General features: G+C 35.2%; 1 protein-coding gene across 2 annotated transcripts in view; it reads right to left on the bottom strand.

Annotated features, from left to right (window-relative positions):
- The window catches only part of USP9X (ubiquitin specific peptidase 9 X-linked), a 124,657-nt gene that overhangs the window by 67,215 nt on the left and 33,993 nt on the right, over nucleotides 1–23,449 (bottom strand). Inside the window, exons 5-15 of one of the 2 annotated variants that reach the window (XM_029930811.1) lie at nucleotides 20,799–20,878; nucleotides 19,117–19,229; nucleotides 17,436–17,654; nucleotides 15,230–15,345; nucleotides 14,773–15,024; nucleotides 14,558–14,696; nucleotides 12,741–12,893; nucleotides 11,227–11,331; nucleotides 6,891–7,097; nucleotides 5,514–5,650; nucleotides 3,966–4,114 (exon numbers count right to left, since the gene is read on the bottom strand). In XM_029930811.1, coding sequence (XP_029786671.1) covers nucleotides 3,966–4,114; nucleotides 5,514–5,650; nucleotides 6,891–7,097; nucleotides 11,227–11,331; nucleotides 12,741–12,893; nucleotides 14,558–14,696; nucleotides 14,773–15,024; nucleotides 15,230–15,345; nucleotides 17,436–17,654; nucleotides 19,117–19,229; nucleotides 20,799–20,878 — 1,670 coding nt within the window. The remainder of the gene's footprint in view (nucleotides 1–3,965; nucleotides 4,115–5,513; nucleotides 5,651–6,890; nucleotides 7,098–11,226; nucleotides 11,332–12,740; nucleotides 12,894–14,557; nucleotides 14,697–14,772; nucleotides 15,025–15,229; nucleotides 15,346–17,435; nucleotides 17,655–19,116; nucleotides 19,230–20,798; nucleotides 20,879–23,449) is intronic. The other variant, XM_029930812.1, reaches the window with a different exon arrangement.

Below are 23,449 nucleotides of genomic sequence, written 5' to 3'. Positions count from 1 at the left end.
AATTTCCACCTTATGAGCAAGCTGCAGTGGGGTAATCAAAGATTCAGTATTCTCAGTCTGCCGTGACCAAAGTAAAACTTCTGTCCTATAAGCAGGCACTGAGCAGGATAAGGGAGTCTCTGTTCTTTCCACCATGATTGTCTAGAGTTTTGCAAAACATAACCAGGGAAGATAATAAATGCCAATAGCTTATGTTTCTTATGATGGAACCATAGCATTAGACTGGCAGCTGTGAGGAGAGGGAACAAGTTGTGGCTCAAATGCTAGAATCTAGCTGTTCTTCTCAAAAGATTTTCTTAAAAATAAATGTTACCACATTTTCTGTAACCCCTTAGGACAATTCCCAGATACCTTCAATGAACACTTAAAATTTTTCTTCTGTGAAATCGTTGTTTTGTTGAGAAGGTCCACTGAGCATCTTACTCCCACCACTCAAAAAATTAAATCCCTCGTCCCTTGGTCTTTTATGACCATCACATGTTCCACATATATTGGTTGGTACTTCCTTTTCTTTCAGCATAGACTGGTCTACAGTTTACTTAATGGGCTCAATTAGTTTTATTTATTTTGGCCAGAAAGAGTCAACTCCTTTTTTTTTTTGACACATCAACAAGATCCTTTAAGCCCTTTCTAAATTTCTAAAGTAAGATGCTGGGAGGATATTTACTTTCCTTACATAGACCTTGGAAATAACCATTACTCTAGAGAGCTATGAGCCATTTATGAAATGGATACTAAATTAGTTTTTTTTTAAATCACAAAGAACCCACATAAATTTAACTGTATTTCATGGCTATTGTGTAGAAATGAGCCAAAGCTGAAAAAATCTAGACTAGAATTTGACCCTAACACACAGCACTGTTAGTAAAGGACACTCATGAAGAAATGGTTTATGTGTAAAAATGTTCCTAAAAGCTGCCGCTACTGGATCTAAGAAACTGGAAAGAGGTCATGGGAAGTGGTAGTACTTAGACAATAGAATGCAGAAGTGGGTGAGTGGCTCAGTAGGTTAAGCATCTGACTTGATTTCAGCTCAGGTCATGATCTTACTATTCGTGAGTTTAAGCCCCATGTCAGGCTCTTCTATCCAGAAACCAGGAAAAATGGTAAACAAAATTATAAACAAGCGTTCAAGTCAGTACAATGATAATCCTATCAATAAGGCAAAACTAGTTAAATTTAAAAGTAGTTTTTAACTTTGTTGTATGTACTAAAAAACCTTTAAAGGATGACTTGGTAAGCACTATTGTCTGAAGGCACAAACACTAGTAAGAATATATGAGGGGTGCCTGGGTTGCTCAGTTGGTTGGGTGTCCAACTTAGGCTCAGACCATGATCTCACAGTTTGTGGGTTTGAGCCCTGCACTGGGCTCTGTGCTGATAACTTGGAACCTGGAGACTGTTTGGGATTCTGTCTCCCTCTCTCTCTCTCTCTCTCTCTCTCTGGCCCTCTCTCGCTCGTGCTCCATCTCTCTCTCTCTTGCTCTCTCAAAAATAAACAAGCATTAAAAAAAATAAAAGAAATACATGAGTAAATACTGGAGAGAATTCTAATTCATTAAGTTTATCTAAATAATAAAGAAAACAGGAGGTAGAATCAGCTGACCAAAGTACTGTGAAAACATTTTATTCCAAAGCTAAAGATGCTGGTGGACATGAAACATGGGCAGGACAAATATGTGATACTGATGTAATAGTTATCAGAAATTAAGACTACCAGTAAAGTCTGAAAGCTTGATGTTATCCTTCTAAATAATATATTTCATACCTAATAAGATCTATGGAATATTTCTATTATACAGAGACAAAGGTTGTAACTTACTTTAGAATTTCAAATTAACAAAGTCATGGTTGATATTATCACAGAAGTGACTTAATGCTGCAAAAAAGCTTATTGTGTAACCACAACAACAACAACAAAACCTTATTTGGCGTAGGAGTCGTAAAAAGTACTTGCCCCCCGCCCCCCCCGCTATATTCAAAGATTAATGCGTTAATCAGGAGTACTATAAAGGAAGAAAAGTTGTCAAAATTAAGAAAAACAGAAGGTGTGTCAATGAATTCAAGGGAACATCAATAACAAAATCTCAAGTGCTTACTATGTGCTATGCATTGTTCTCACACAACTTGCCGAAAGGCATATGCCTAGTATGTTTAGGTCATTTATCAAAACAAGACAATCTGTGAAGAGTCATACCTCTCATTTTATGGAACTACAGGCAACTTAGGGAGGGAAAACTAAAAACTGAAAACATTCTTGTGACAATGAAATTGAGATGAGGCAGGAGATGAGGCAATGACTTATATGGAACTGGACTAAAACGAAGCTGGAAACCCAAGTGAGGCAGAATTGCACATGAAACATCATTTCCCGACTCCCGACAGCACAGTACTCAATCTCTGGCAATGAAACAAATTGAAACATCACATACAAATGGAGTAAATAAAAACTAGCATTGCAGCACATTATGATTTATATGGCTCCATTTTGGGGGAAGGCCTGCAATGGCATCTGTGAGGACTTTGTACTAGCAAGAAGAGAGAAGAGCATAACAAAGAATCTGCATTATGTTAAACTCAGCCCAGATGCTCGAGTGACTGAGTATATTACATGCAAACCTCCGGTGCTTCTTAGATTTTGGTTACATTTGATACAGAACATAAATCACATGGTCACATGCCTATACTACTCTAATTGTTCTATTATGCTTATAAGGAACTCGGGCCTGAAACTATAAAGGATCATTGCCTGGTATCTATCAGCCTCCTCAGGCTGCAATTGCTTATCTAGCTGTATAGTCTCCTGCCTAGGAGGACTCAGCTGGCCCAGAGGAGGTAACATGGAAGAATAAACAGTCAACACAATCGGAAGGCATACCTGAAGAGCTGCTTCCTTTTTCCATTACGCTGACTTGAATTTTATATGGGACTATATATCCTGTAAATGTTAGGCAAATCTTATGATTTATAAGCATCTTGGGATTTTATTCAAGACTGCCAAGAATCCAATTTACTCTTCAAATGAGGAGTATCAGAAATATTTCTGGGGCACCTAGTGGCTTAGTTAAGCATCCAACTCTTGATTTTGGCTCAGGTAGTGATCTCATGGTTCATGGGATCGAGCCCTGTGTTGGGCTCTGCACTGACAGTGCTGACCCTGCTTGAGAGTCTCTCTCTCTCTCGATCCCTCCCCAACTCTCCCTCGAAAATAAACTTAAAAAAAAAATCATTTTTAATATATACTATTGGATTCTGCAGACTCTTACCTAATGTAACATGTTAAAGGAGTAGTATGTTCAGTAACCATTATGCACTGGTAGTATAAAGGTTCCTTTCTATGGCTATGGGAACGAAGCTGGGCATACAAGACTGGAGAATACATACTAAAGACCAATCTGTACTCTAGCACAGAGAGACACAACTGACAGAAACTTAAAAACTGGCTGTTGAAACCTCAGGAAACTCTACCCTAACACATTTAAAGAAATTCACACTTTGAAAACCAACGTAAACATGTAGATTTGTATAGCTTCACTTCATTATTCTTGTGAACTTTCTAATTCACAGAGTGAAACACTTGTGAAATGTGGACTTAGGATTATAAAGGAACTATAATATGCAGGTTTTCTTGGAAGAAAAAATAAAGGTAGTGGTAGTAAGGAAACAAAGGTTGAGAACAAGTCAAGTACGTTCCGAAGAAGGTAGCAACCAATCGTAGTACAAGGAGGCCGAAGTCACAAAGAAGAAAAAGAAATCAATTTAATAAGGAGAGCTTTGAAGTGCTGGGTTGGAATTTAGGGTGAATAGAAGTTGAGAGTAAAAGTGGAACATAAGCTCATAAAGAACACAGTTAATAGAACCAATTATCTTGCATATAATATATAGGTGGTGTCATCTCTAAGGTGGAATAAATGCTGAGAAATTGCTGTTTTTTCCCATATTTCATGTTAGTTTATAATACATACCTCTAGCATACAGTCTCATGCTTTCCATATAAGTTGCAAGGTTTTCTGCTACCAAAGTAACTAGGGCATGATTGTGCTGAAGTTGATTGATTAAGTCATGGCGATAAAATACATGGGGACTTCGCTGAGTTTGACTGAAACGAGAAGAACTTAACAATATAATTAGGCAATTAAACTCTGTTGTAATCAAAAGAGCTTCTACAATCTAAATTCTTAGCTACTAATTTAAAAACTTAAAATGGTTTCTTGTTCATTACAGAATTACACTCTTGGCCATTTAACTTCAATAACAAGATCAAGGAACTTAAAAGAAAATAATGGTTCAAAAATTAAGACATTTATTGTTATACTCATTTACGTGGAAACTACATTAATATTCTCCCATCTCACAACATGTGAGTCCACTTCAATGACCAAGTTCCACTCCTGTACTACAGAAGTACCAAACACTTGTGTCAGTTTACAGGATTATCTCCAAAATTATAAAACAGAAACATAACCTTTGTAAGACTAGCACTACAAAGATTGTGCTATAATTGGGAGTAAATAATTTGATCAAAGAAAATGCTTTCAGAAAAGTTTATTAACCATTCAAGGTACATTCTGGGTCACTTGGTTTGTAGCCACATTTGCCCAAAGGTCATCATTAACAAGTCATCTAGTTCCTTTCCAACCTATTCTGCCACCTTCACTGAAACCAATAAACTCTTACAGTCATTATTGTTCTGGTGGAGATGAAGCCACTGTACCCTGGGAGAGTATGTAAAATAATCGGCAATAAATTTAATGCACTTGAGAAAGGCAAAAAGACATTATGTACAGAGGCTCCAAATCAAAATATGTCCCTCAAATAAATGGTACTGTTACCAAGACATATATCTGGGTTTTCTTCACAGTTTATCCCCGTAGCTTTTCTAGTTTCCTATCACTTTTTAAGCCTTCAGAAAACAATGAGACAAAGTTCAAACATTAAAACCAAAACACACATGAACTTTTTGTCCTAGGCATAATCAAAAATAATCTAGAGCTACAAAGGGCCTTGGCAATCATCTAACTTTACAGATTATGAAAAACACATTTCTATTACTAAATATTTACAAGTTGGTGTGATTGGTTAGAATGCTGACCCCACTGTAAATATTCTCTGCACATTATTTTTAACCTTTCACATCAAGCGTCCTAGCTTCTATAAACAAAATGCCAGAAAAAATATTCCAGTAACTAGAATTCAGCATTTAAGATATAAGACCACTATTTAATAGAACTTTAGCTAAAATCAATAAAAAATTGTTAAACCAGATCTTGTCATCTTTCATGAGTAATAAAGGATACTGCAGATTCTGATGCTTATCACTTAATTGTGGCTTACTTTCTCAAAATCAAGGATGTGGATATGATAAACGAATTTTTGGTTCCAAATTAAAACTTCTCTTAGCCTCTTGTCACCCTCTCCCCTACTCTAATTTTGCTTTAACCAAGTGACAATGTGATTTCTTTTCAATAAAATACAAAAATAAAAATATTGAAATTTTCTGTTAAAAGCCTTACCTCAAATTTTGAGGGGCTTCACCAAACAAACTACAAATTTCTCTAATTTGCTTCAGCGCAGGAATTACCCATTTGTCATTTGTACGAAGTTCTTCTATAAAGCGATCTATCCACTGGATCTTCTGTGTGTCACGATCCTAAAACAATTTCAAAGTTTTAGACAGGTCATACTCAATTAGAAAACAGGTTTGTTTGTTTGTTTGTTTGTTTTTTAAATAAGATTATCACCAGAAGCAGAGTAACTGCAGTGAAGAGTTCACTACTAAATAAAGGCAGCATTAAATGTATTTTTATTTCACATTTACTACCAAAACTACAAAAAGTGAACTGTTTTAAAGGATTATACCATGTAACAAAATTCAGCAGTAACACATAACCCCAACTGTTACTCTATATGGACTGATTTTAGCAACAATGAGCGACACTGAAAATTTATATTTTACCCAAAAAATAATGGTATGGCAACGAAGTAAAAGTTTTTTCACCAAAAATCAAACTAAGGACATATCAAGATATACACAAAAAGATAAAGGGAGAACAGTTACAGAAGTATTATAAACTCAACTAATTATTTCAAATATATTTTACTTCCCAGACCTTATTTACTTTATCCCTTTCCCTAAATCAATAGTAATTAGAAATACAGGTTTCTGTACCTAACAATTTTAAGTTTGATTAATTATTTGAGCATATTGACTCTGTTTAATTGAAATAATATAAATTGAAAATTATTAGCATTTGATATACTGAATATTTAATGAACTATCATAAGCAAGTATAGTAAACTGAAGAGCATATGAATCACATACACCTACTTGAACTTACTGTCTTAGCTCTGATCTAAATTTCAGTTCACTGGTGTAGCAAATAGTTTTAACAAGTGGAAAATCATTCAGCAATTTTCATTATAGTTAACACGCTACAAGTCAGAAAGAATGCAGGGAAGTTGTGTGACTTTCTCACAGCCATAGCTCGAAATGGTCTACTATTTAGGAAATTCTATTAATTTTTCTTAATTTCCACACGAGCAAAGAAAATCCAAATTCTCTTACCTTTAAAGTCCCTCATCACCTTTAGTATTTTATGGTCTATTTGAAACTGACACCTCAGCACCATGCATTTGACAATTCTACCACTATATAATGTTTTTTTATACTGTCTTTCCCTCAAGGAGATTAAATATTTTTCAGATACACAAAATTCTGACATAGAGACCTAAGAAGAGGAAGGTAGACCTAGATGAAGAGAAGTAGCTAATTCTTTAAAGTCATTTCAAAAATGACAATGTCAAAAAGATCAGGAACTATTCTGTTTCTAAGCCATCCTAATAAGGAAGGTGATGGGTCAGAAAAAGTGAGCAAAGAAAGCACATCTTACCTGTGAGCAACTATAGTCTAGTATTTTGATGTGGGCACTGAGAGCCAAGTCCATGATGTCTACAGGTACATCATCACTGTGGGCCAGATTCCACAGGAGGTTCAACACCTTGTGTGCCATCACACCATCTTTATCATCTTCTGCAAGGCGACGTATCAGCTCCAGTAGCTTTTCACGTTGCTTTTTACTTGCATTTGTCCAACTGGCCTAGAAAAAAATTTAAATGACATGAAAACACTTTTGCCCATCACTGATTAAAACACAGCTGAGCACAGAATTATTCTAATGATATATGAGAGGTAAGATAGGGCACACTTAAAACATGAGGACAAAAAAAGGTCTCTATTTACAGTTAAATATCTAAGACCAGGGTTTTTCAACCTTGGTACTGCCATTTGAGGCTGGAGAAATCTTTGTTGTGGGAGCTGTCCCATGCACAGTAGGATATTTAGTAGCATACTTGGCCTCTACCCAGAAGCTAGTAGACACTCCTCCTCTCAGCTGTGACTACCAGAATTATCTCCATATACCACTGAGTATCTCTGAGGGTTGGGTGAGGTGTGCAGAATTGGACTATTGGAAATCACTGCTTTAGATTCAATCTGTTATTTGTGTCTTTAAAATTATATTAAAAGATGGCAAAGATAACCTGATATATAAAAACGTTTATAATAAATTTAAAATGCTGGTAAGAGAGCACTGTACATTACGCATGAAAACAAACAGCTGTAGCAAAGTCTGATATTAACCAATAAAAACTATTTCTAACTTAACACAGAAATGATACAGTAGCATTTCAATTCAGAAGATATAACACTCATTTAAAGTATATACAATGGGGGAGATGGGGCACTCTGAAAATGGTACTTTTACAAATGCCCAGTTTATACAATGGGGATTGGATGGGATGTGTGTGATGGTGGTAACTAACTGGTAAAGGTCACGGATACTGCTGAAGAATATGAAAAAAGCTATATGCATAAAGTTGCAAATGAGTCTTTACAGGAAAATAAAGTGAAATCAACCTAAAGGCAAACAAAATAATGATACCTACGTAAATTATAGCAGATCCTTTCAATAGAATTATTACACATTCACAATGAGACAAATAAGGATATCTCTGAAGACAACTTGAGTGCATACTTCTAATTCCTCCTAGACCCCTCAAAATTATGAAATATGGAAACTGCTCAGGATACAGGAAAAAAACTAAAACATTAGATATAATTAAGAACATCTTAAAAAGAAAGATAACTAGGCATTACGTGCCACCTGAATAAAGAGCACATGACTACCTATGATGTATGTATTCTAGCAAAAGGAAAAAAAAAAACCCCAAACCTCTATTCTATATACTACTGATATAAAACAACACAACAATCAATCCAGTTTCTTCAACAAAAGGCATGGAAGAAAAAATGAAGGGGGAAAGTATAGATTCAAAGAGACATAAAAGTCGTGACATGCACAACCAAATACGAAGTATGAATCCTAGTTCAAACAAACATTAAAAATAAAGAATGAGGGGTGTCTGGATGGCTCAGTTGTTGAGCATCTGACTCTTGATTTTGGATCAGATCATGATCTCAAGGTTCATGAGATGGAGCCCCACATCAGGCTCTGTGCTGACAGCATGGAGCCTGCTTGGGATTGTCTCTCCACCTCTCTTTGTCACTCCCTAGCTCATATTCACTCTCTCTCACAGTAAGTAAATAAACTTTAAAAAAAAAAAAAAAACTAAAAACATTCAAAAACTAAACTGGGCAAATATACAGGTACTTTCAGACTAATCAGTTAGTCTGAAATCATTTGGTTCCAGTCCATAAAGAACTGAAAAGTGACCAGGACTTCATGCTTCCTTGGACTCATCTTTTGTAGAAAAGTTGTAAGAGATCAGAACACAATGCTTGTTACCAAATAGTAAGTGCTTACTAAACACCTGCTAAGTCAATGAGGAAAAAGATCAAATAGAACCATGTTTACATTTAGACTATTATTGTATTTCGACCATCCTAAGAAGAGGAGGGCCCAGGGGCCGTAATAACAATTGACCTCTTCTTTCCTTCTTCTATCATGGCCATCCTTGGTCACATACTGCGCCATTTCAGAAGTCATCTCAAGATTAAAAATGAGGGGTGCCTGGGTGGCTCATTCAGTTAAGCGTCGGGCTTCGGTTCAGGTCATGATCTCACAGTTTGTGGGTTCAAGCCCCGTGTCGGGCTCTGTGCTGATGGCCAGCTCAGAGCCTGGAGCCTGCTTAGGATTCTGTATCTTCCTTTCTATCTGACCCTCCCCTGCTCTCACTGTCTCTATCTCTCAAAAACAAATAAATAACATTAAAAAAAAGATTAAAAATGAATGGCAATTAACTTTAGAGCACCCATGATAATAGACTCTATTTTTTCTTCAGCTGCCTTTGATAGATTTCAAACTGAATTTTTCCATAAGGCAAGGATTTACAACTTTAATGTTGCCGAAGATTCAACTGAGAATGCTCCCAGACCTCCTACCTAGCAATTCAGATTTAACTGGTGTAAACACGGTGGAAACCAGTAATTCCTTTTTTCTTCTATTGTGAAATACACCATCAAGAAAGGTACAAATATATAGCATTACTAAAGTACATAATGTAAAAACCTGTGTAACTATTACTCAGGTCAAAAATTACATATGGAGGGGCACCTGGGTGGCTAAGTTGGTTGAGTGTCTGACTTCAGCTCAGGTCATGATCTCACAGTGTGTGGGTTCAAGCCCCACGTCAGGCTCTGTGCTGACAGCTCAGAGCCTGGAGCCTGCTTTTGATTCTGTGTGTCCCTCTCTTTCTGCCCCTCCCCTGCTCATGATCTGTCTCTGTCTCTCAAAAATAAATAAATATTAAAAAAAATTTTTTTAAATAAAAAAAGAAAACACATATGGTAAGCAGCACTCCAGAAGCTTGCTGGGTCTATTTCTAAACTTTTCAAGAAATTTCAAAGAAATTTCACTTTTCAAGAAATATCAATCTGTTTCAAAGGTGACTATATCAACTTATGTACCACCAATCAGTATAACTTACTTTATTTTGTATTAATTAATGAGAGACAAAAGGCAAAAGTGAGGGACAGAGAGGGAGGGAGGAAGGAGGGTGAGAATCCCACGAGGGGGAGCGGGGGGGGGGGGGGGGGGGGGGGGGGGGGGGGGGGGGGGGGGGGGGGGGGAGCAGGGCTCACACTCACAAACCGAGAGATCATGACTTGAGCCAAAGTCAGATGCTTAACTGACTGAGACACCCAAGTCCCCACTCCCTATGCTACTTTTGTCTTCTAATGCCAGTTGTTAATAGAACACCTTGTGAACATTGCATAAGGTCACATATTCTTTCTTTTTCTTTTTTTAATGTTCTATTTATTTTTGAGACAGAGAGAGAAAGTTCGAGCAGGGAAGGGTCAGAGAGACAGGGAGACACAGAATCTGAAGACAGGCTCCAGGATCTGAGCTAGCTGTCAGCACAGAGCCTGACGTGGGGCTTGGACCCAAGAATCGTGAGATCATGACCTGAGCCGAAGCCAGACACTCAATCGACTGAGCTACCCAGGCACCCCAGGTCATATGTTCTTAAATCCACAAATTTACCTATCTTAGTTTTTACAAACCTAACACTAGCCAATTGTAGAGACTACTACCCAATATGGCCTTAAAAAGTACATGATAATACCAATGCAGGTATGACTGTAGGGGCTATTAGAATGCCTTATGAATTATATTTACATTTGCCTGTGCATTTCACTCCACAATACCAAGGTATTAGTAATCCTTGTTACTGATGCTTCATTTTTCATTACAATTAGTCATCCTTCCCGTAAGTTCTACAGTGCACTTGAACCTTATAATAAAAATTGAAACTGCTAGGGGAATGGAATCCAAATTGACAACCTGAATTTAAAAGATTCCTGATTTACGGGGCACCTGGGTGGCTCAGTCAGTTAAGTGTCTTGACTTCAGCTCAGGTCATTTTGTCATGATTCACAAGTTCAAGCCCCATGTCAGGCTCTGTGCTGACAGCTTAGAGCCTGGAGCCTGGTTCGGATTCTGTGTCTCCTTCTCTTTGCCCCTCCCCTGTCATGCTCTCTTTCAAAAATAAAACATGAAAAAAATTTTTAAAGAAGATTATCTATGATGGTTATTAATATAAAAATGAACATTAAGTTTTTATTGGGAAAAAATTACCCATTCCTTCATACCTGAAATTGTTTAATAATTTCTACTGAAGTATATATTGGCTAAGAGCAACTTACAGATCTAATGAATTAATTTTATTAAAAATGAAGTGGTACTACCTTACTATGCTAGCTATTACCTTAAAGCAGTCGAAAAGATGATCAAGTTGTTCAGGAGAAAAATCCCATGCCAACTTTGCCAGCAGATCATGTACATTCTTCACAATGGCTTCATGTTTCCCCGCCTATTGAAAAACCAAAGAACAGCATATGAGTATCTGGACAGCAGGTAAGTTGTGTATATTGTCTGCTGACACCTATGATTAATTAAGAAACTATTCCCACCATCTTCACCTAAGTGTGTACCATAAGAAAACTCGTAACATTTTAAATGCTTCAGAACTGCCCTCTGAAATCTGACAACTTAATTCCTTGATATAAATGGTTAATATTTAGTTCTGAAATTCATGTTAGTCTTTATTGAAGTTTATTGAATTTAACGTGCCAATTTTAACATTGCCAGTAGAACAATAATGCACACCAATGATCTTCTTTCAAAACTGGAACCTTAAGCACTCAAAGGAAAACTGAAAGTTTTCTTGGTTTCTACAGACTCTAAAACAAAGCTTTGTAATCTAAAACTCAACAATACTTCCTAAGTGATCCAAGTAGAAACTTGCATTCAAGATAATCAAATCACCTAGTTTCTAGCTCTGAAACCAAAAACATTTACTTATATTTCAGAAAAGCTATATAAATCCTTTAGCTTATTATAGGTCTTTAATAAATAATCTACTGATTTAATTCTATTAAAGTTTTCTTTGCATTGTTTATGAAGAAATCAATTACAGCTATCTTATATTCTTTCAAGAAACCTTCCTTTTATTATTTTGCTGTTTGACTTTAATTTTTTTAAATGTTTTTATTTATTTTTGACAGAGAGAGACAGAGCACAAGTTAGAGAGGGGCAGAGAGAGAGGGAGGGAGATATAAAATCTGAAGTGAAGCAGGCTCCAAGCTCTGAGCTGTCACTGTCAGCACAGAGCCCGACGTGGGGCCTGAACCCAAGATCCAGGAGATCATGACCTGAGCCAGAAGTCAGACGCTTAACTGACTGAGTCACCCAGGTACCCCATTGTTGGAATCTTATTTAAAACCACCTACAATATGTGATGTAATATCATATAAATAAAAGAAATACTGGAGCGCCTGGGTGGCTCAGTCTCGGTTAAGAGTTTGGCTCTTGGTTTTGCCTCAGGTCATGATCTCATGGTTCAGGAGTTCAGGCCCCACATCAGGCTCCATGCTGAAAGTGTGAACCTGCTAGGGATTCTGTGGCTCCTTATCTCTCTCAAAAATAAATGATAAAAAAAAAGGAAAAAAAGAAAAACTTCAGTCAAAAATTTGTAGTCAATACTAAACAAAACCACCTATAAATTGCCAGCTTGTACCAAACATACAGTAAATGATAAATATACTTAAAATATCGTTGGCTAGTAAAAAAGATTCCTGACAGGTTTTCTGTAAATGATGAGCATTTAAACATACTACAAGTCAAACAATATAAGCCTTCATCTCATTTCAGAATGAGTACTATTAGTTTTTAATGTCTTTCTTTTTAGAATCCAAATAGCCACCATCTGAAATTCCTTACCTGTGCTGCCCAGATATTATCAAGATCTTGTAAAGTCAGAGCTTTTTCTTTGATGACAAAACGAAGAATCTTCTCTAGCTTTTCTACATACTGTGGTTGATGCAGACTATCTCGCAGTACTATGGATAAGATATTGTTCTGCTGTATCCATTCCTAAATATAATTCAAAAACTTGTTTCAAAGAAGAAACTGAAACACAGAAGCTTTTAAAAAATATGCATGAAACACTGTTCACACTTTTGAACATTAGTAGGGACTAAAATATACAAAATAAATACACTACTGCTATAGGCTTATGTGTTTTAATTCAAATCTATGAAAAACAATTTCCTAGAACTTAAATTTGCACAGAAATGTTTCCATGAATCAGAAAGAGTGAAATTATTAAAAAGATTCTACTCCAGCATTTATGCAGAAAACTATTATTTTATTGCAGCAAGCACCAAGGTTTAGGGAGGACCCATTTTAGGATCTCTGGATGCCTATCATCAGTTTTTGTTTGTTTGTTTTTTGGTGATAACATGCCCTTGTTAATATCTTGCTCTTAATTTATTAACCAATTATGCTATTATTGCTTACCATTGGCTCTTAAATCTCCTGAACAACCCTAATAACAGATATATTTTCTTATTACAGAAGAGTAAACAGGCTCAGAATCTAAACCAAGGCTGCATGCTTCCCAGTTACTGACTGGTATTTATTTAATATCTATACCAATAGAAAAAAACTCTTAATTCACTACACAAATAGGTAATAGTTCATTCTGTGAAATTTCACATTATTCAACTTAATGAGAATGACAAGTATTTAGTCCCAAAATGTGCTATAAAAATACACTTCTCAGGTGGTAAAGGTCTGTTTTTATTTCTAATCTGCTGCAGGTACACCTGTAAAATAAAATAAATATGTGGCAATGTCAAATCACGACAACCGTTTCTGAACACTTGATGCCATTTTCTGTACTCATCCAGGACTGGCAACAGTTCGAGGACCAGAACCAGACTTCAGACTACACTGAGAAGCATGGGGTTCAACCTCCCAAAAAGGCAGATGACAAAATCACATACACAAAAACAGATGTTTAACACCTGCCCCCATAACACAGAGACAATGGTTACATATCCTCCACTCTTTTATCACATTTCATTTAATGTCTCCTCTATTGAACTGAGGCCACAGTGAGGGCAAGGACAGTTTTTACAGATGTCTGCTCAGTACCACCAGACAGTATACACTCAAGTTATTCAACCGATGTTTCCTAAATGGCAAACTTCTGCATTTTAAAACTACAAAATACACAAGTATCTATAGTAAATAATTGCCTAAACTTTCAATGTTAAAATAGTATAAACAGAAGTGCTTAAGTTCTTAAAATGATAAAACATGAATTTATGTAGATCTTATTCTAGTAACTGTATTTCTGTTATTAAAATCTGTAAGTGGAACTGGTCGAATGACAACAGGCCACTTCATTCATCAAGCACCAGATACTATGCGATCTAACCTCAAGAGCACCTTTATCTACTCCATTTCAACTAAACCCCTCAGACAAAATAATTAAGAACATCTACATTCAGCAGTAAGTTTATCAAAGATGTGCTAAACTACCTAGATCACTACCAAAGAAATTGTTATTGCAGAAAGTTTTGAGGATTTATTACAGAACGTTTCGAAGATTAAGAGTCCTAAATCAATCCAAATACCTGCCAGTTTGAAGGTTTTCTTTAAAATGTTACTATTGCTAACATTAAGTAAAGCTATTCTGATTTTGGTTTTGGGCAGATTCTTATCCATGGAAGAAGAATCAAAGGACTTACTGCCATTCGTTCAGCTGTGAGCCATTCTTCCTCTTCAGGGTTACCATGTCGATGAGTATAGTAGGATACACTAGATATTACCTTATTAACTTCATTCAGTGCATTCATCTTTCCGTTGAAAGAAGAAATCTGCAGTAGTCTAGGAGAGAAATTCAGTGTTAAATATGATTCTAAACATCCATATAATAGTTTATTACAGGAGATAAACATCTTACCTAAGAATCATTTTTAATCTAAATATTTCTAAATTCTTTACAGTTTCTTCTTGTCCTGGGACCCTTGAAGCTAAATTCTTCAAAGATTTAATAATCATGGAAAGAGCATCATTTTTGGCTTCATTCTTTGCTTCTTTTTTCAGTTCATCATCAGTTAAGTTTTCTAAAAAATGTGGAACCATCTCTATTACTGGAAGAAAGTACTTTTTCACTGTATGAAGAGTGAGAAACTCATAGCATTGCCCAAATGGTCTGAAAGAACAAACACACACACACATAAAATACATCTGTTAATACTCACTTTCTTATAATTAACGAGGACTGAACTCTGATTTATATTTTAAAAATCCAATTAGAAGGTAAAGAGGAACTCATACTTGAAAAAAAATTTTTTTATCAAGCAATTAAGTAGGAATTCCTATAATGCACTGAAGATTCATTTAAAAACGTAACTTACTTAATAAGGGCTGCAATTATTTGAACATTTAATGCTGATCCATTAATAAAACGATCATGCAAAATCTGGAACCCATTTAAAGTGCCGAATTTGTTGAGAAGATCCACCAGCCAACCCTGCAATACAGTTAATGGAAAAGGTTAATGTGCTGATTTCAGGGAAGAAAAGCACCATCTGAAGTAATTTTTTGATTGAAAAATACTAGAAACAGGAAATTCAGTAAGTCATTATCTAAAATCATCTTTGAAATAAAACAAAATAGTACATATTATTCCTAGTAATCCTGTCTGTGAGGGGAAAAAAAAAGCACGAACAGCAGTACAATTGAGGTCACTAGGACACAGTTGTGTGCTCATAACAATATACCTGGTTAACAGGAACGAGAAGCCAGGTTTCTCTTTCAGAGATCTCATTATAGGAGAATACCTTATTACCTGGAAATTTTTTTTTAATTTATGAGGACAAAAAAATTTTAAATCTTAAAAAAAAAGGTTATTTGGTGACCTAAGACAGTATTTAAATCCATTTTTATTATAGTTGTGAATAATATAAAATCCCCTATAAATACAATAATCTTACAGCATAAGAGTGAACTATTAAGTAAATACAAACCACTGGTATTGTGTTTGTTGCTCCTAAATAGAAGATGCCTTTGGTGACTCAAGTGAAGTCCCCGATTCTCACTTTAGAGATAACCAGGATGCAACACTATGTATTGTCTTTCAACCTCTTCACTAGGGGATAGCAGTAACTCAAAGTATAATGTAGCTGAGATAACCAATGGTTTGTGGAGTTAAAAGCATGCCTGTATGTAAAACTTAAAGGTAATTTCTTTCCTAAGTCTTAAGCAAAATTAATTTCAATAGCTACTTAGAAAACAAAAACAAAAATCATGTCCAGGACAAAGGGAAAACGGAAATAGAAGATAAATGCTTTAAAGACACAATATGGTAGCTAAAGGTAGTTTTGATAGGATTTTAGGTCTAAATCAAGTAAATTCTCTACAAAATTAACCACCACTTCACTATGTAAGCTTTGAAATATATATAAAATAGCATATGCACATAAAGTAAAAAAAAATAAAATCAGTCTCAAACTAATCCTCCTAGGTTTTCAACTATAATGTATGTTTAAGCAATTAGGAACATGCTGTAATTAGTAATATTTAAGAAGAGCTAGGTTTCAAAGAAAGACATAAAAAGATCTTCCACTTTAACCAGAAGCCATCTTAAATCAAGTTGTTTCCTTTGAGTCTTAAAGATTTTCATTGACATACAGAGCAAAAATTAAAAAGAAAAATACAGGTATATTTTGGTGACGGTCATTATTTAGATATTAATTTGATTTACCAAAACAAAAATAGGCCCCAAGTAGCAACAATATGAATCTTGGGAAATACCAAAAAAATTCCAGTTCTAAGTTTAACACATTTTGATGATTCCACTTTTAAATGAATAAACCAAGAGTTTTATGTATAAATCCAAATTTTCCAGGCTGGATTTTCCTTTTTCTAAGGCCCACAATATTAAAGGTTCCCTAGATTCTAAAGTTTAAAAATTACATATTGTTAAATAATACTTATTTAAAGGTGTAGAGTTTAGGGATATATTTTTATTTTGTATACTTTTTATGCCAATATGAAAATTTACATTCGAGAAATTTTACAATGTATACTATATGTATTTGACATTTTTTAAGTTTTACTAGTTTTCTATCATTTATAATTTCTATAATCTTACTTTTATGACATTTTAGGCATAGGATATACTTGAAGTCAAAACATTAGAATGTCTACAGTAATCATGGCCTTGGTCAAAGAAGTCATTTCATCTCCTAACCTTATTTATGAGGATAATTACCCATATTAACCCAATGTATGTTTCATATTAACTCAATTTATGACTGTTCCCCAAAAGGCTAGGCAGAAGACAATGGGGACTAACTGCATGAAGAATGCCAAAAAACAAAACAAAACAAAATAAAAAAAAAAAACAAAAAACCACAATCCCAAACAATTTTCTCACTTATAATTCAATAAAGCTGGGGGAAGGGGGGGAGGCAGTGCAAAGAATCCAACACACAAAATAATGCAGAATCCTTTTAACAGTAACATGAAATTACTCTTCCCGTTAACAGGTGCTTCAGATCTTTGACAGCTATGTGGCAGAGCAAAACTATTAATTATGAAAATAACAAACCAACATACTTTTGGTGATCGAGGGTCTGGAGAACGAGCAAAGAGTTCATCTTCAGGCAATTGAACACTTGAGGAAACGGATTCACACGGACGTGTACCATTGTAGATATGGAATTTGCAATGAGGATTTAAGGCCATGGAGAGAAGTTCTAGAAGTGGAAACCAGTCTTGGGACAACTTGGCCACACATAGCTCCACCAGGCGATGCGTATTGTTGATAATACACCTCTGTTATATAAGGGGGAAAGGTGATTTATAAAATCAAATCACTGTAACTCCAAATATAAAGATCTTCCCATCTTAACTATATTTTAATTATCATCTCTCCATTTTTCTATACTGATCATTTGAATTGTTTAATATCGGGATCAAACCTCAAAAAAAAAAATATTTACTATTCTTTATATAGTATCTACTTTAAAAAGCCATTTGCAGTGGCATACAAAATGAAGCAGGCACTGCCCTATGTCTATATGTCTATAGACAAGATGCAAATTGTTTTCTTCTCTCTTCGGAATTTATACACTAGAGACAGCAATTCTAAAATCTACACATTAGATTAATTATCCAAGATGGAGTAGATTTGCTATCTAAGCCTCAATGCAAAAGTCTACTAGCACTTGCAAAGTTTCCATTTCTTTACTTGTAAAGTTACATATTGGATTTGAAGATGTTGAGATTTTTGTGCTATGGTTATATTTGAAAAACAGTTCACACAGCACAAAAATATCTGCTTCACAATGGGGCGCCTGGGTGGCTCAGTCAGTTGAGCGCCCGACTTCGGCTCAGGTCATGATCTCAGGGTTCCTGTGTTCAAGCCCCGCGCACCAGACTCTCTGTCTCCCTCTCTCTCTCTGACCCTCCCCTGCTCCCACTGACTCTGTCTCTCAAAAATGAAAAATAAAAATAATTAAAAAAAAAATAATAAAAACATCTGCTCACAACTCATGACCACATTTCTACAGTATGAATATGGGAACAGAAACCTGGAGTAATTATGGCATTTCATCAATTGAAGATGTACTTTCTTTACTTTGTAAAATCTGAGATATAATTGTATCTTATAATCAATGCATACTATTTTCTTACAGAAAACTTGTGTTTGCTTCTTCTAGTCACTTGGGCACACCATGAACCGGAGACCACTTTATCCATTTGAGGATGTTTTTCGTTTCACAGTTGTAATCTGAATTCAGACTACAAAACTCTGAATGCTGGCCTGTGGTTTAAAATTTCAGGTGATTTTTACCACCTCTAAGACACCAAGGTTGAGACATAACAGGTTTTTTTGCATTGCTTTCTGTTTGGTAATGTTATTTCTCTGCATTGGCCTTTGTGTCTCCAGATATTAGATTTCCTAACTTACTTAACTGTTTTTCTTCCTTAGTAGTCCATAAAATGAGTGCATGGTGCATCTCAGAACTGATGAAATGTGGTCACAAGGCACTTGAGAACCCAGGAGGACAGATTAAACCAAAAGTCTCTAAATCGCACACTCCTAAAATGATCATGCTTCCTTCTATAGAAATTATAATTATAAGAAGTATTTTTAAAGTTTCTCAGTTTTAGACCCTTTAAATCATTCAATGAATCAAATATATAACCAAATATGTATTTTACACACATAGGAGAAAACAACATAGGCATCACTGTGGAAATCAGATTTTTTAAAGTCACATGCAAGACTCACATGAATTTCAAACTTCCAGCCACTCACTGCCTCATCTGTAAGGATTTTAGTGAATGATATTGTTAGCCCATCTCGGAAAAATCGCTGACATGCTTCACTTTTAACATCAAGGCCTAAGAAAAGAAAAAGTCAACAAAGTTATTTTTCTGGATGTCTCACAATGTCCAATTACATAATAAAAAGTAATAAACTACTCACTGACAGGTAAGAAATTCAATTATCATAAGAGGACAAAAAGACAAATATACTACAAGTATTATTAAAGTTCCTATGTGTCATGAAGATAACAGATTCAGAAACAAAAATAATCTTCAATGAATTTCAAAATTATTTAACTGTATAAAAGCACATGGAATCAAGTAACAGGTGAATTGAAAACATTTCAAATTATAACACTAGACCTTGAATGCAAAAGAGTTACCAGTGCTACTGAGAGGGAATCTAAATGCTTCAGAGCATTTTACTCTCTGAAAATAACTAAAACTTACAAAAATGTTTCACAACTATTTTTAAAATCTTATTTTGGTTGTAAACGATCCATTAGACATGAATATCTTCATACTATTCTACATAAGTGTTTCCTTGAATAAGATGTTTTTGTCTCAGTCTCTTTCACTGTCCCAGCATTTATGCTTTTTATCTTTGCTTAATTTCACCTGATTTCAGAAAGGCAACAGAGCCACATGCCCCCACTCTGCCAAACACAGAGAAAATCTTTAACTGTTGATAACACAATGAAAAGCAATTCAATTTGTATATAAAATGTTCTTTGATTCTGATTGTACCAAAGAGAACATTTACACTCAGTACTATATTAAATGAGATACCATTATGTGTTCTTACCTATCACTGTACAGTTAGGACCTAGAACATGCCTATTGCAAGTCTTCATAAATTTGCTCAAAAAATGTATAAGTGAACAAAAGAAATTTGGGTAGTAGCAAATTAATATGGAAATGTTTTTTCATAATTTGATTATTTTTCAAGATTAAAAACATGTGGAGAGACATTCTTTAAATGAAGGTAATTATTATAAGACAAAAAAATATTATCCTTGTCATGGAGACAAATAAGCATATTAATTTTTAAAATAGTCAACTTTAATGCCTATTGATAGTTAGAACACATCCATGGCTACCCTATTTCAGAAACTAAAATGTTGCTGTCATTTATTTTAATATCCAATGCCATAAAAATGAAATGAGTATTACAATAGCAGTCCTTTGCTAAGAGAATTCAGCTGCACCTAAAGCAGACCAAAGCCACTAGGAAAAATAATTCCAACACTGAGTTTTCACTTCTAGATGACAAGGTAAAAAACACCAGACCAGAAAGTTTCAAGCCTTTTTTTCTTTTAGAGAAAAATCAAATTTTCTCAGTATAGTAAAATAAAATAATCAACATGTAAGCTGAATATTTTTGTTTAAAAATGAATATACATGAATTTTATGTGTAACTTCATCTAGTTCACAAACACCCCTGAAGGCTGACCAAAGCACCTGAAGATTCCTTGTTCTAAGGATATATCTATCACTATAAGCTGCAGCAAGAAAAGGTATATATTCTAGTCTAGGAATATCCAGTTAAGTGTTTATAAGAGAGGAAAACAAAGTCTTTGGAGATGAAGTGACAGTGAATCTAGTAGCATACACTATGAAATGCCTAAGAACATCTAAACTTACCTTTTTTACTAAGATCAATAGCAGCTTCTAAAAGCACTTCTAATTCCCCTTTCGGCAAAACTGGAACCACCCATCGAGGCCTAAGGATTTTAATAATATAAAAAAATGTTTATTGGTTGCACTCAAAAAGAGGCACTATAAATGAGTTACTAATTATAATTACTCACCTCAACATGAAAAAATTAAATATGAATATTAAATGTTATAATATTAAAACGAGGCTAGCAGAATTTCTGCTTTATGAATGTAAGTTCCATCTGTTGTCTCTACAAACAGAATTTTTTTTAAAGAACTGTCAAACAAAAGATAGCAAGGAGTGGGGGAGGAAATTATTTTTTTGTTGTTGTTTTTTTCTGAGAGAGGATTGGGAGAGGGCCAGATACAGAATCCAAAGCAGGCTCTAGGCTCTGAGCTGTCAGCACAAAGCCCAATGTGGAGCTCGAACTCAGGAACCAGTCAATCATGACCTGAGCCACTTAAGTGCCCCAAAAGGAAGTTATTTTAATAACACAGAATATAAAACTACCATAACAACCAAGTATCAATTGAATGGATACTTATTGTTTGAGTTCATAGGAAAGTACTCTTTCAGAATTATGATGAACCTCTTAGTTGTCTTCAATTTCTTCATGAGAAAATTTTAGGTGGAAAATGAGGGTTTTCTGCCTCAATTCATCATAATTCAACAATTTATCCTGAAGATTAAGTAAGATGAGGGTCTCCAACGCTCTCTACCTCCATAGGTACTCTCCTCCCTCCAAAACAAGGATTTAGCACACACCCAGGAGGTGCTTTCTGTGGTCCCAGTGGCAGCCCAAACCATCCATGAGTCCATCCTTTTCCTACTCCTTCCTCCTCACACTCCTCACAGCTCCAAAAACCCTGGTTTTGAGAAAAAGTGCTCCATGACTAATATATGCAAACTTTGTCCTCAAGTCTGTGTAACAAGTATCTTTTACTAACAATCACCAATCACCAGATAAAAATCAAAAAGCAACAATAAAACCTTTTGCTAGGTCTCTGTTATAGAGAAAGAATAGCCAGGGACAAAACAGATAACTTTATACAATTTATGGGTTTTTTAAAACTATAATTCATTGTATATGTTATACATTATAATTCAATGTATGGATGGTACACATTGTATACTACTAGAATTGCAGCTAATGTGTTCTTTTAAATATACTTATTAAATACAATGAGTTAAAAATACATTAATAGAAAAAATTTTAAGATAAATGAAGTGAGGAAAGTTACAAAATGATATAGTATATATAAAATCTCACATTTGTAGAAAAATCAATACAAATGACAGTAAACACAAAGATAATCTGAAGAGTCTACTACTTATTGTTAGTAATTTTAAGATTTTTTTTAAATGCTTATTTATTTTTGAGAGAGAGAGAGAGAGAGAGAGAGAGAGAAACAGTACAAGTGGAGAAAGGGCAGAAACAGAGAGGAAGACAGAGAATCTGAAGCAGGCTCCGTGCTCTCAGTGCAAAGCCTGGAATAGAGTTCAAACCCACAAACTGTGAGGTCAACTGACTGAGCCACCCAGGCACCATTATTGTAATTTTTTGTTGGGATGTGTATACAGAAGAAGGAAATTGTAGAGAACTTTACCAACACTATATTTCCATGTATAACAATGCATACTTCTATTACTTATGTAATCAAGATTTGGGGGGGAAATTATATCTCTCTCTCTCTATATATATATATAGTTTGTTAACTGCTTTTCAGAAAGTGAAAGGATAAAATAAACTTGGTAAGGTGAATGTCTCTAAGTGTTGTGTATTTTCCTTATTTTCCTTTTTAGAGGTGGAAAGGATGTGTCACACCTCCCTAGCACTCACTCATTGAGCCCACAGCCTGGTGAATACCACAGCCATACAGTGTTCCCCTGACACGCCCTTCCCTCATCTTTTTTTTTTTTTTTTTTTAATGTTTATTTGGGGGTAGGGGAGTATAGAGAGAGGGAGACACAGAGTCCAAAGCAGGATCCAGGCTCTGAGCTGTCAGCACAGAGGTCGAAAGGCTCAAAATCAGGAACCATGAGATCAAGATCTCAGCTAAAGTCAGATGCTTAACCTACTGAGCCACCCAGATACCCCATTCCCTTATCTTCTTTAAATCTTTTTCTTTCCCTGCACACAAGCTTAAACTTTCATTCTCCTGGAGTCTTCCACTACAAGTATAAAAAAAATAATACTCTAAATTTGCCCCTGAGATGAAGATCAAGAGAAACAAATATAGCAGAGATGGTTAAATGCCTCAGACTAGTAAAGGGTTCACAAGGGGCAGGTATGACCTGGCTTACCGCAGGACCATGTAAAAATAATAAAAATCATCCAGCAATCTTACCAACCAACATACCAAAAAGAAAAAAAAAAACCTTCATAAACACTCAAAGAAGGAAATCACACATATGGTTCTACTTCAGAAACACATCAGCTTGGGTCATCATCATTAATTCTAAAAACTTTATTGACATTGTTACTTCCTTTCGATTTTGAAATCCTTGAAGAACCATGAGTTACTAAGTACTTGGTAATCACTAAGATGTTGAGGCTACTAAGGAGGCAGTGTGACTACTATGATATTTTTGTCCACTCTTTCTCTTTTCTTCCTTCTAATCACTGTGCTGAGGA

Source organism: Suricata suricatta, chromosome X, assembly GCF_006229205.1.
Source record: "Suricata suricatta isolate VVHF042 chromosome X, meerkat_22Aug2017_6uvM2_HiC, whole genome shotgun sequence".
In the NCBI taxonomy this organism is placed as follows: Eukaryota; Metazoa; Chordata; class Mammalia; order Carnivora; family Herpestidae; genus Suricata; species Suricata suricatta.
The sequence above is the reverse complement of the archived record's forward strand: the minus strand, read 5'-3'. Positions and strand labels throughout refer to the sequence as shown.